This window comes from Zootoca vivipara, chromosome 12 (genome assembly GCF_963506605.1).
Source record: "Zootoca vivipara chromosome 12, rZooViv1.1, whole genome shotgun sequence".
NCBI lineage: Eukaryota > Metazoa > Chordata > Lepidosauria > Squamata > Lacertidae > Zootoca > Zootoca vivipara.
The window spans coordinates 15,908,631-15,921,548 of NC_083287.1; the positions used below are offsets into that span (position 1 = coordinate 15,908,631).

General features: G+C 42.2%; 1 protein-coding gene across 3 annotated transcripts in view; it reads right to left on the reverse strand.

Moving 5' to 3' along the window:
* The window catches only part of RBMS3 (RNA binding motif single stranded interacting protein 3), a 746,746-nt gene that overhangs the window by 126,156 nt on the left and 607,672 nt on the right, over nucleotides 1-12,918 (reverse strand). For all 3 annotated transcript variants that reach the window (XM_035130054.2, XM_035130057.2, XM_060280656.1), the window contains one exon: nucleotides 10,771-10,928. In XM_035130054.2, the coding sequence (XP_034985945.2) occupies nucleotides 10,771-10,928 (158 nt within the window). The remainder of the gene's footprint in view (nucleotides 1-10,770; nucleotides 10,929-12,918) is intronic.

Below are 12,918 nucleotides of genomic sequence, written 5' to 3' on the forward strand. Positions count from 1 at the left end.
ACTCAACGTATTTTCACATAGCTTGCCTCAGCTTCCTTCCACGGTGCATTAACATACAGCCCCCAAAGGCAGACCCCAAAACTCAAAAAAATATGCAATATGGTAATATGCATTCTTCTGGAGTGAGAAGGTGCTCTCCAGAGTGTCAACGCGGGGTTTGCATTCTCCTGTAGCAGTTTTCAGAGGCAGTTTGGAAAATGTGAATAGGGGATGATTTAATGGTATCAAAATGTATGCTACTTTATTTCAGGAGGAGGCACTAAAACGGTCCCTCTTGACTTGTAACCATTGCAATCTTTTGTACACCTGCTTTTTGTTTTGTTTTTTAAAATGCTGCTACAACCACGTTGGGTGGACCTTGCTACAAAGAACAAAACGACTGATGCCGAAGATTGTTCACTTTGGCTTCATTCAGATTTAACTAAGCGTACGTCGGCAGCAAATCTATAGAGACTCTTGTCTCTGAAAGAATAAATGCAATAAAAGCCTGTTTTCTGTAGCTGCGGGCGTGGACTGTCAAACCATGTTACGCTGCACCACACAGCAGTGACAATTTCATTTTAATACATGGGGGCACATCCTTAACAACCCAAAAGTATTCCCAAGCAAAGGCGGCAACGGAGAGGCTGCCAAATGAAAGAGCGTCTATACGCCCTGTGCATTTTATGTGGGAAGAAAATAAAAGCAAAGCCCACAGTGCTCTAGAATGACCAAAAAAAAAAAAAGGCGGTTAGGCCCAGATTTTGAATAGCCACCTCAGAAAGAACGAGTCCATTTTCTTCTCAAGTTTCACAATTAACAGCTTTCAAATGCCCGGGCTAGCTATCTGTAATCTGGCACACACTTCACTTGAAACAGACACTAGCATTATCAACTCCCATCTGAAAACGAAGCACAATAGACAAAGCTATAGCCACATACTCCTTTCAAGCGCAGTGCTCAATAGCTACAATCGGGCCCATTTTTCTTCCACGTTACCTGAATCCTTTGGAGCCACCTGGAACAATGTTGTAGCAGGCAGTCTACGACACATTAAGCTTGCCTTCAGATCGCAACACGAAAATTCACACGTCCCGCTGGGTCCGCTTGAATGCCAGAGATATATTTGCAATTGCTTTCTATGGGACACGGCTTGCTGAATTACCAGTAGGACATCCACTCTACGAAACATATTTCTATCTTATCTATCTTCCAGCAGAAGCATATACACATTTCCTCCCCAGAAGATACTATTCTAAAATATATTTTTACTGTATTTTACAGACACAAACATATGTAAGCTATTTCATTAGTGACCTATTTGAGAAACCCATCCAGTTAGCAAAAATGTCTAACACATATGATGAATATTGAGTATTCAAAAATGCTGACCATCACTGTGCCTCTGCAGCCCTATCTATCTTATCCTATCTATCTATCTATTTATCTATCATCTCTTTAAAAATATTTATATTGGCCCAGTGTTGACAAGAGCTTGTACAGAGGGTATTGCATTGTGAGAAAATTTAAATGGCTTGGCAGAACCCAGTAATGCAGGGCTGCCATGGTTCCACTACAACTACTATTACAGTGGTACCTCACAAGATGAAATTAATTCGTTCTACAAGTCGTTTCATATTGCGAAAATTTCGTCTTGTGAAGCGCAGTTTCACATAGGAATGCATTGAAATTTAATTAATGCGTTCCTATGGGCAAGAAAAAAAAGCGCCAAAAAAAGGTGCCGACTCACCCGCCACGGCGGGAAGTTTTTAAGGGTCTGAGGAGGGGGAAGCAGGAGGAGGGCAGGGGTCTCCTCCCGCCGCAGCCTCCGCTCCTTCAGGCGCTGCCGCTGTTGCCGCCAAGGGCCGCCTGGCGAGCCCCGCTGCTGCTGCTGCCAGATCGCTGAGGGAGAGAAGCGGCCCGTGCTTGCCCGCCAGCCCGCCAGGAGGAGGGCAAGGCCGAGGCGATGAGCGCCGCACCGCCGCAGGAGGCAGAAGCAGCGGCTGTGGATGTCACCCCCGGCCGTGACAGCGGAGTCCTCAAGGTAAGCGGCGGCAGCGGCTTCCCTTCCCGTCGCCGTCGGAATCCAAACCGCAGCCTCCTCTGGAGCGCAGGGTGGTGAGGCTACTTCGTCTTGCGAAGCATGGCATAGACGACTTTGTTTTGCGAGTCTTCAAAAAAAAATCGCAAAACGCTTTCGTCTTGTGATTTTTTCGTTGCGTGAGGCGTTCGTCTTGTGAGGTACCACTGTATATTCTGTGAACCACCCTGAGATCTTATCATGAAGGGCAGTTTATAATTCTAATAAATAAATCTAATAAAAGTAAATACTACTGTTGGGTTGGGTCGGCCTTGGCTGGAGCACTGACCTTGAACTGTCAGTCCTGTGTGGCTGGACTCACCTGCATCATTTAAATTCCATCGCTATAATGTGTGCCCATAATGTATACACGGTAGTTGTTACATTGTGCGGATTATTTATTTATCATTAAATTTATATCCCACGAAAGGGCGGCAAACATCCAAGTGATAAAATGATAAAGATGTCGTAAAAACAATTCCAGTACAGATGCAGACTGGGGAAGATCTCATCTTTAAAAGGCTTGCTAAAAGAGGAAGGTCTTCAACAGGCACTGGAAAGACAAGAGAGAGAAGGTGCCCGTCTAATATGCCCGGAGAGGCGCTTGGTTTTACTGATGAATGTGTGCTGGGGAGTCTAATGATCTGGGCCTGGTTCTCCAAGGTCTGCACTGCTATGTACCACTACCCAGTAATCCTGTTGCCTCCGGGGTTGGGAGTGGGAATGGGCGTGTGGGGCCAGCCTCTGCTGTTCCTGCTGCTGGCGGAGGGCCCTCATTTCCAGGGAGTCCCACAGCAGTACTTTGCCCAGGGTCTCTTGAAACCTGATGTTGGCCCTGGAAGAGCCATAGATCACAGGCTTTTCGAGCATAAGATTCCAGATCAAATCAGTGGTGTCTTCCTTTAAAGTGCTACAGGTGGCACACCTTGGAATGGTATTTTGCCCGAGCTTGTGGTGACCTGCCAAACGCAGCAGACCGCAGATGTGCTTGATATTGATACATGGTCATAACAAGGCAACCTCCTGATCTCCTTCATTATGAGCAGACCACCAGTCGCTTCAATTCACAGATATGCCCAAAGTTTCATGTGAATTAGCCCTGTCTGGCTCAAAAATCAAGCTATATTATATATATGCAGATACTGTAGTTCTAATTCTATCAGTGCTTAATTCAGGGGTCAGCAAACTTTTTCAGCAGGGGGCCAGTCCATTGTCCCTCAGACCTTGTGGGGGGCTGGGCTATATTTTTTTGGGGGGGGGGGGAATGAACGAATTCCAATGCCCCACAAATAACCCAGAGATGCATTTTAAATAAAAGGACACATTCTACTCATGTAAAAACATGCTGATTCCCGGCCCATCCGTGGGCCGGATTTAGAAGGCCCGGATCTGGCCCCCGAGCCTTAGTTTGCCTACCCATGGCTTAATAGTTTCCCCCATGTTTTTAGCAGTCGTTATTTTATCTGCAATCCACCTCGAGTCCCATTAGGGGAAAAGGCGGGATAAAAATAAATATATAATCAGCAGCAGCTGCTTCAAAAAAAGTGACTGTCAATGCCTCTCTGGCTCACAGAAATTGAGGAAATAACAGGAACATGCAAAGAAATATTACTTTAGTAAAAGTTTCCGCTGTGATTTGTGTACCCATAATGCTTATAAAACATACGTGTTGAAAGTTAGACATTCCAATTTGATAATTTAAGCCAAATGCCACTCACAATCTTTGTGTTAGGGAATATTCAGAACATCCTGTGGATATTGGTTCTGCTGGAAACCATAATTGTCCCAACATGGTCATTAAGAATTATAAAAGTAATAGGGAGCCTGAACAAAGATAACAAAAATAAGTACTACATGCAGAGACCTTATGGAACTAAGTCAACTGTACATGATCATTATGCCAATTAATTCAAACCACAAATGAAAAAGACAAAATATGTATTACAAAAATAATGAGATGATTAAATGAGTTGCTAGCAAAATGTTGGAAGCCTAAAATAATAGGTTAGTGGAACAACTGTGTAATTTTCCTTCACTGCCATACAAAATATATTATTCCAATTTCCTTTCCTTTTCCATTAAAAGTACAGTATAAGTAACATCCTTATAAATTGACAAAATGTTTTTTAATCCTGATCCAAATCCCAAATTCATACCTCTAGCTTATTATTGCTCTTGGGATTTGAAGTATTATTCCTAAAAGGTGATGGGAAACCCTGAGATATCAATATCCCAAATATCAAACCAAAAGCACATTTATTATCATAAAACATTTAAAAGTGGGCACAAAGCATTGTGGGATGTGGCACACTAAAAAGGTTACTATTGGAGCACGGGGATCTATCCAAATTTCATATTTTGCAGCCAACGATTCAATCCTGCAAGTGAACCGTATGTCTGGATTTTTATCATCAAGTCATAGTAATGCATACAATTTAACTCCCTACAAACAGCTCCCCTGAAATTTCTAATGTAGGATTATGGAATGCATCTGGTTGGCAAAGAAGCCAACAAACTTAACATGACATCTCCCAAGGTGCCAAGACAGCCTTAAATAAACTTCAGAACATGCCATGATACTTAAAAGCAAACAACGGAGAAGATCCAGTCATTTGGCCTCAGAAAATGTACAGCGATTGGTAAATGTCTGATCTAGCTCAGTGTTTCTCAACCAGTGTGCCTCCAGATGTTTTGGGACTACAACTCCCATCATCCCTAGCTAGCAAGACCAGTGGTCAGGAATGATGGGAGTTGTAGTCCCAAAACATCTGGAGGCACACTGGTTGAGAAACACTGATCTAGCTACACATGCATGCATGAGACCTAGTTAAAAGGGGGGGGGGAACCTGATGATAAGACCAATCAGCTGTCCAGGGAGACAAGAAGGCAGGCATAGGCAAACTTGGCCCTCCATATGTTTTGGGACTACAACTCCCATCATCCCTAGCTAGCATGACCAGTGGTCAGGGATGATGGGAATTGTAGTCTCAAAACATCTGGAGGGCCGAGCTTGCCTATGCCTGCAATAAGGCGTGTAAAAGACCCCCCCCCAATTCTATTCTCAAAGGGATGGCCTGTGCAATCATATTTTAGGGAAGCTTTTAATATCTGAAGAACTTTTGTATTTTAACTTTGTGTTGGAAGCCGCCCAGAGTGACTGGGGAAACCCAGCCAGATGAGCGGGGTATAAATAAATAAAGTATTATCATCATCATCATCATCATCATCATCATCATATTTCTGACTAGAAATATGTAAGGAGCTGTTTAAAGCATCCTTGCTATAGGGCTAAAGCTTTCAAATGTGTATGCCCCCTGGCTGGGCAGAGGTGTGGCCTTTACAAAAATTAAGTATGGAAAAAGTCAATTTCTACCTTTGACATAGCTACCTTTGACATATAGCAATATTGCTCTAAAGCAGTTTATGTTCAACACATTTACTAGTGTTTCCTGAGCACGGAAATGGGTAGCATAAAACATAGCCAGGCACTGATTGATTTATGTTGCCTTTCAGTTTAAGTATTATACTGGTACCCGCTAGCACTGCAAGAGATGAGTGTATGACTGTAAGCATTTCCCTCATTTTTTCCCCTTCTCTCTCTCTCCCTCTCTCTTTTCAGAGCTTTATGAGTCTGCTATAAAATGTCACTTGGGGGAGAATTTTGGAAGGTCAATTTAAGATACAAGACATGAGGCCCCCCAAAAATAAAAGTTATAGCGCCTACTACTTCTGCGAATTTTCATCATTAAGAAACAGCTTCAGAAAATGAAAGTTAGTTGTCCGTAACTGTCATTTATCAAGAACAACAGCTCTTTCTACACTAGTGATAAAACTCGAATCCATGTCCTGTAATGGAGATTCTACTGCTTAGGGATATGTTTCCCAGTGGAGGACATGACACACCGGACATGACACAATTTCAGATCATAAGATGCACCCTCATCTTTTAATGGGGTTTGCACTGCTTAGAGATCTTGCTTCCCAGTGCGGGGAGGAAGATGGTGTGGCTTCAAACCCAATAGGTATTTACACAAGTGTCTTGTCTTTCCACGTAGCACCTTTAAGAAGAACTCCGCATATACCCAATTAATGATTCTGTATGCAAGTGCAAACCATTGTGTGGGTATTTCTGAGGTTAGTGAGCTGGAAGGAGGAAGTATTTATTGGGACAAACAAATCGGTTTTGCAAAGCCCTGGGTGCATTGCGCTTTTAACTGTTTTTAATCATCTTCGGCATATGCTGCTTGAGACAGCTGCTTGGAAGGCGATCCATAAATCAATAATGAGGATGATAAATCAATACATCTTTCTTAGATTTGTGTATTGGGGCCAATAGAAACTTTGTTCAAAGCCTCATAGCCACATTTGGGGGGGGGGGTGTTCATCTATATTGTGGGCTGGGAAAAGAAGAGACATGAGTCTCTGCTCCATACACATTACAAACCCAATTGCACTCTTACTCTCCCTCCCTCCCTCCCCAACACTGCTTGTAATTAAAGAAAAAAACACACCTAGCTCCACACTATGGATTTAGTATAATGTGCAGCTTTGTCCTCAGATGTGCCATAATTTTATACTGCATAAGCCAGGTGGCGCTGGGGTTAAACCACTGAGCCTAGGGCTTGCTGATCAGAAGGTCGGCGGTTCGAATCCCTGTGACGGGGTGAGCTCCCGTTGCTCGGTCCCAGCTCCTGCCAACTTAGCAGTTCGAAAGCACGTCAAAATGCAAGTAGATAAATAGGAACCGCTACGGCGGGAAGGTAAACGGCGCTTCCATGTGCTGCTCTGGTTTGCCAGAAGCGGCTTTGTCATGCTGGCCACATGACCTGGAAGCTATACGCCGGCTCCCTTGGCCAATAATGTGAGATGAGCGCGCAACCCCAGAGTCGGTCACGACTGGACCTAATGGTCAGGGGTCCCTTTACCTTTACCTTAAGCTGTGAAGTAGGTCTGAGCAATAGGTAGCAGAGCTATCCCTTGCCCTAAATCTCCTGTTTCTGCAATGTTTTGTCTTTGTGAACTTCATGTTTTTACAACCGGCACTTCCATAAAAATGTATCAATGCGGGATTCAATATATTAGAATAAAACCAGCAAAAATCATCCGTAAAAGCAACATTACAAGCATCAACAAAGCATTGATCGATACCAATTGGTCAAAAAGAGAAAAATAATCTTGCAAAAGCCCTTCTAAACAATGTAGTTTTCAAAATACATGGGAAAGAAGGGAGGGGTGTTTCCTGCCCAAAATCTGCTGGCAGGGAGTCTGGCAGGGCAGGGTCTGGACAAACCAAGGATGCAGTGCCTCGTGAAAGCCAACCAAATCTCATGGGCATGGGGAACCAGCAAAAGTGCCCCATCGGAGGACCTCAGTGACAGAGGTGAGACATAAGGAACCAGAGGGTCATCAAGGCACTTTGGGCCTAAGCTACCGTGTTTCTCCGAAAATAAGACACTGTCTTATATTTATTTTTCCTAAAAAAACACACAAACACTATGGCTTATTTTCAGGGGATGTCTTATTTTTTTTTCCTCCTCCTGCCGCGGCCGGCATTGCTGCTGTGCCTATCACTAGGTCTTATTTTCGGGGTATGGCTTATATTCCTTGAATGCTTAAAAATCCTGCTACGGCTTATTTTATGGCTATGTCTTATTTTTGGAGAAACTGGGTAATTAGGTCTTTGTGAATTAACACAGCAGTAATCTGCTCGCGCGTGCTGTCTAGTCACTGCTGCACAGGGCCTGTGCTAGGGGTTTTTGCGCCCTAGGCGAGATCACCTTCTGCCCCCCCCCCCTTCCCAGCGTTGTTGACTTTTTTGAAAAAATAAAAGTGGAATAAAAAATAAAATAAAAATAAAAAAATAAAAAATAGAAAAAATAAATATAGAAAATAGAAAAAAATAAAAAGTAGAAAAATAAAAATAAAAAGTAGAATAAATAAATAAATAAATAAAATGAAAAACAGCTGAGAGGCGCAGCGAGGTGACTCCAGGCTCGCGCTCCCCGCTCGCCTCCAGAGCTTCGCGCAGGGACTGTGAGCCTGGGGGCGCCTCCACTGCACCTGTCAGCTGTTGAGCGGCTTCAGGCCGCTCTCCGGAGGCATGTGCACGAGGGGGCGGGCGGCAAGGGGCGGCGGGCAGGCTGGCCAGCGCCCCCTCCATTTGGGCACCCTAGGCAGCTGCCTACTTTGCCTTAATGGACGTGCCGGCCCTGTCACTGCATGCTGCACAAGTTGAAGCTTTTGGACCAAATACAAGGGCAGCCCCACAAAAAGTATGTTATAGTAATCAAGGCTTGAGACTGTCAATGCATGGACCACTGAGGTCAGGCTATTGTGATCCTGTAATTGTTGTTGCTGGTAAAAAACACTCCTGGCTACAGAGGTCATCTCAAGCAGCAAAATATCTTGGGCAGCTCTTGAATTTTTCCATGTACACTAAGAGCATTTCAACCATACAGCAGGCAAGGCACACATCCCAGAATAACGTTGGCTGCCATTATACTTCGTGGAAACACTGTGTGTGCTACTTGGTGCTTCTGAAAGTGTATATTCCACCTTGTCATCTACCTCCCCTCCCCAGTCCCTGTTAAATTCATTCCCGTGGAAAAAAAATCCCAAGCTTTCAAGTGCAAGTTAATGTTCCAGATATGCATCTCCCCTTAGCAAATGTATAATAAGGCGAGTTAATGAATTCACTGGGAAGAGGCAATAGTGCCTCATTCTTCAGTCTGTTTTGCCATTTGAATGCAGACCCTGTTATTTTAACATCTTCTTCAGAGCAATGTTCTTTTGCATCAAGGACAAAAGGTGAAATCACAATGCCCATTAACTTATGACACCTTATTAGCACAGGGGAAACCTGTATTGCTCATGATAGACTAAGATATGTTGCATCACACAGATACGCATGAAATAGCTGCTACCGTTTTACTTGCTCATCCGAAGTCCTTTGCCACAAGGGGTTATTTAAAGCCGTGTGATTTTGCTAACAACTAAAACAAATTTCACGCAAATTTTTGTGAATGACAACCATTCTTTTGCTTTTCACTTCTGCCTTCTGATTAACAGATTTTCTTTTCTGCATCTTAAGACAGCGGCAAAAAGTGATGACGTAAAATGAAAGTATCATCACTTTTTATTTTAAAAAGAAGAAGACTAGACTATAGTCTAGACTATATTCAAAATTTTGGAGAAACTTGCATTTTTACTGGAAACAGATGTGCTTTCCCCCTCTACAAGACACTTTTGGCCAGTCTGCCTGTGCTGTATAGCAGCCTTAGATTACACATTATATAGATGAGCACATCTGCCAAGGGTTTTCTTGAGGAATCAAATAGATTCATTAACTGCATCCTGTCCATCTACCTAACCTATCCAAGTCCTGCCTCCACGGTAGATCAAAAACGGGCTAATACAGATTGCACAGCCCAGATATTCCAAAACCCAAAGTGAGGTCGTATGGGTTTGTCTTGCCCTCACAAAGCACCTTATTTTTAAAGACAGGTTCTTATGAGCTTTGATGTTGACCCTGAACACTAAAAAAAAAAAAAAGCAAAATAATTAATGTATTTGCTGGGACAAAATGATAACTCCTAGTAAACATGTTTAGAATTTTGGCATAAGGTTGTTCATTTGTGCATGATGCTAAAACTTCCTTCCAGGTTCCAGTACGTTATGTGTGTGCATATTAAAGCACAAAAAGGGGAAGAGAGCCATTTTTAAAGCAAATGTTCATTCTCACCAGTCTACAGTCCAACTTAACTATAGACATAAAGGGTAGAATTCAATGCTGGTCCTACTCAGAGTAGAGTCACTGAAGTTAATTGACATGACTAACTTAGGTTCATTAATTTAAGTAGGTCTACTCTGAGTATTACCTAGCTGAAGACAACCTACGGTGCCTAGTTTCTCTGGCATTTCTCAGATAGTAAGAACACCTTCTGCTGTTGTTATCAATTATTACAATCAACAAAAAAAGCAAAAAGAAGTAAAGGCGCTATCAATTTCCAGCTCAAGAAATGAAAATTGAACATTAGTATTAGCAACTTCATCTCCTATTAAACTCTTCAGGCAAGCCTTCAAGATGCCTAGCTGTCAAATTATCTGGTGACATAAGCCAAGGTGGAGAATATGTTAATGTTCCTTGATGGAGCATAACTCTAGAGTATATTTGTATATTCCTGTACAATATTTATAAGCAGTTTTTGTTTCTGGGAAAGAGATTAGCTGGGACTGGATAACTTCCCTTTGTTTGCAGGAGATACAGCAACACAGACATTTCAACTTCACGATATTGCTCTAAGTCACAGCACTATCTTCCAAGTGCCTTACAGGGAGGCTACAGACCCCATCTAGTTCAGATTACACTCCCGCTTTCTGATTTTCCTGCCGTTAAATTAAGAAATATCAAGCATAATCATATACAGGAGCTTGGGCAGAATGACATTTATTCTTATTAGTGCTGAAATTGAACTGCTATCTAATTATCCCTGATTATTTTACTGTTATTTTGCTAAATAAAATAAACGGTGTTTTCAAGCAAAGCCACACAATCTGATAAAGCTCTCTCCTCCTCCTCCTCTTCCTCCTCCTCCTCCGTATTCTATAGCCATGAGATCTCAGAGCAAAGACAGCACTCGCAAAAAGTCCAGAGCACATAATAAGAAGAGAAAGAACTACTGTACACAAATCAGGAAGAACAAGGTTTTCACCTGGCAAAGCCGACTCCTCTACTGACGCCATTTGCATCTCTTAATATTCTGGTGGAAATGACATGTCCAAAGGGTTTCAGCATATTCTCCAGCTCCTGCTCATCCATGGAAATGGGCAAGTTTGAGATGTAAAGATTTGTGGGGTCTTGCTCTTGTTGCTAAAAAAAAAGAAACCCAAACACAAATAAAACAGCGTTATTAGATTCAGCGCTATCAGAAGAACAGTCTTTAGCTATATCTACACCGCAAGAGTCACAAAAGCAATAAGCACAACCTTTTTTTGAGGGGTAGGGGGGCAGCGCGCAGTCAAGACACGTCACCATTATTTGTTGGTGGATTCTAGCTCTTCCAATGAGAAAGAAACATGGCCACCACTGAACACAAGAGCTCCAAGCACTGCAAAATCAAAGGGTTATAAGGGTTAACTTTGGGCTGGGCTGTGAACCATGAGCTACAACACTGTGCTGCTATGTGTTTCACTTTCAGCAGCTCCTTCTGTCCTTTCACAAGCGGTGCTTTTGGTACTTGGCACAAAGTATGGATGTGAGGGGAAACTAAACAACTATAAGAAGATAAGATACATGGGTGTAGCCAGATTTTTTGTTGGGGGAGGCAGGCTTGGATAGATAGACCGATAGATTGATAGATCAATAGATAGATTAGATTAGATTATGATAGATAAATAAATAAATAGATGATAGATAGATAGATAGATGATAGAGATAGATAGATGATAGATAGATAGATTATAAATGGATGGATAATTGATAGAGATGATAGATGATAGATAGATAGATGATAGATAGATGACAGATAGATGACAGATAGATGGATAGATAGATAGATAGATAGATAGATAGATAGATAGATAGATAGATAGATAAAAAAAGAAAAAGAAAGAATAGATGGTAGATAGATAGATAAAAAAGAAAAAGAAAGAATAGATAGAGATAGATAGATAGATAGTTGATAGATAATAAGATTGTACATGTACCAGAGGGTACCTCCTGAAACTGCTTTTAAAGACTTTCCAGAAAAGCAACATAAAAGCATGTGGCAGTTCAGCAGAGGACCTGCTAAACAAGATAAACTGGGGGTGGGGGAAATAACTCCAGTGCATACATGAGGATGATTCTCACATTTATACATACACCAGGTATATATTCCACAATAACAACTCCACAATAACTCTATACAGTGTACGTGTTCACAAATATATCCTGCAAACATGATTTATCAGTTGTCACAACTAAAAAATAACACCCCTCCAATCCAAAGGAGACAGAGGAGCAGACAAAAGCAATTATAAAGTCACACAAAGCCTCCTTGTTTAGATCAAATAGGAGACAGTCCTCAGGAAACATACATTTTCTGATGAACCGAAATCTCTGGATGGTGGTGCAAAAAGCTAATGCTTGCCTTCTTTCCTGTAGCAGGATGTTGAATTATGGTGCCATTGTCGTAAGAACACTGCAAGCTTGTGATCAGTATTTGGGCTGTAAGCTATAAACTGCCCACCTTTGAACTAAGATGATATGTTTTATGGACTACCCTTTGGGCCCACAAAAAAAGAAGAAGGGCACCGTGGACAAAAAATGTTGCTTGACTCAACCGGAGGGGAACAGCATAAGCAACTGCCTTTAATAGTTATCTTCTATAATAGATGTGACACATCTCTGTGAGTCCGCCTGCCTGCCTTCTCCTCTGGAACTGTTCTGCTGGTATGGGGAGGAAAAGTACTATCAGAAATATGGGTTGGACAGGAAAGCAACAGACTCTGTCTAAGGAACTGTGGTCTTTCATGTGGGAGAATCCCTCAATTGCTCTTCTTCCCTGGGTCAGCATAGAGCAATAGTATTGTATTCCACTCTTTTGGTGGAGGAATTATGACCCAAACAGGAATTACTCCAATCTCCATCATTTCAGATCTATTGGCGTGCATAATAACAGACGGCTGGATCAAACCATTGGCCTATTTAATCTAGCATCTTGCTCTCTTTGTCATTTATTTAGACCATTTCTTATCACTGACCATTCATAAGAACCTCAAAGTGATTCAAGACAGAAATATTTGATCATATTATCAAGAAACTTCCAACCTCTGCATGTCTTAAACACCCACCAACATTTCCAGCAACGTTTGAAGTA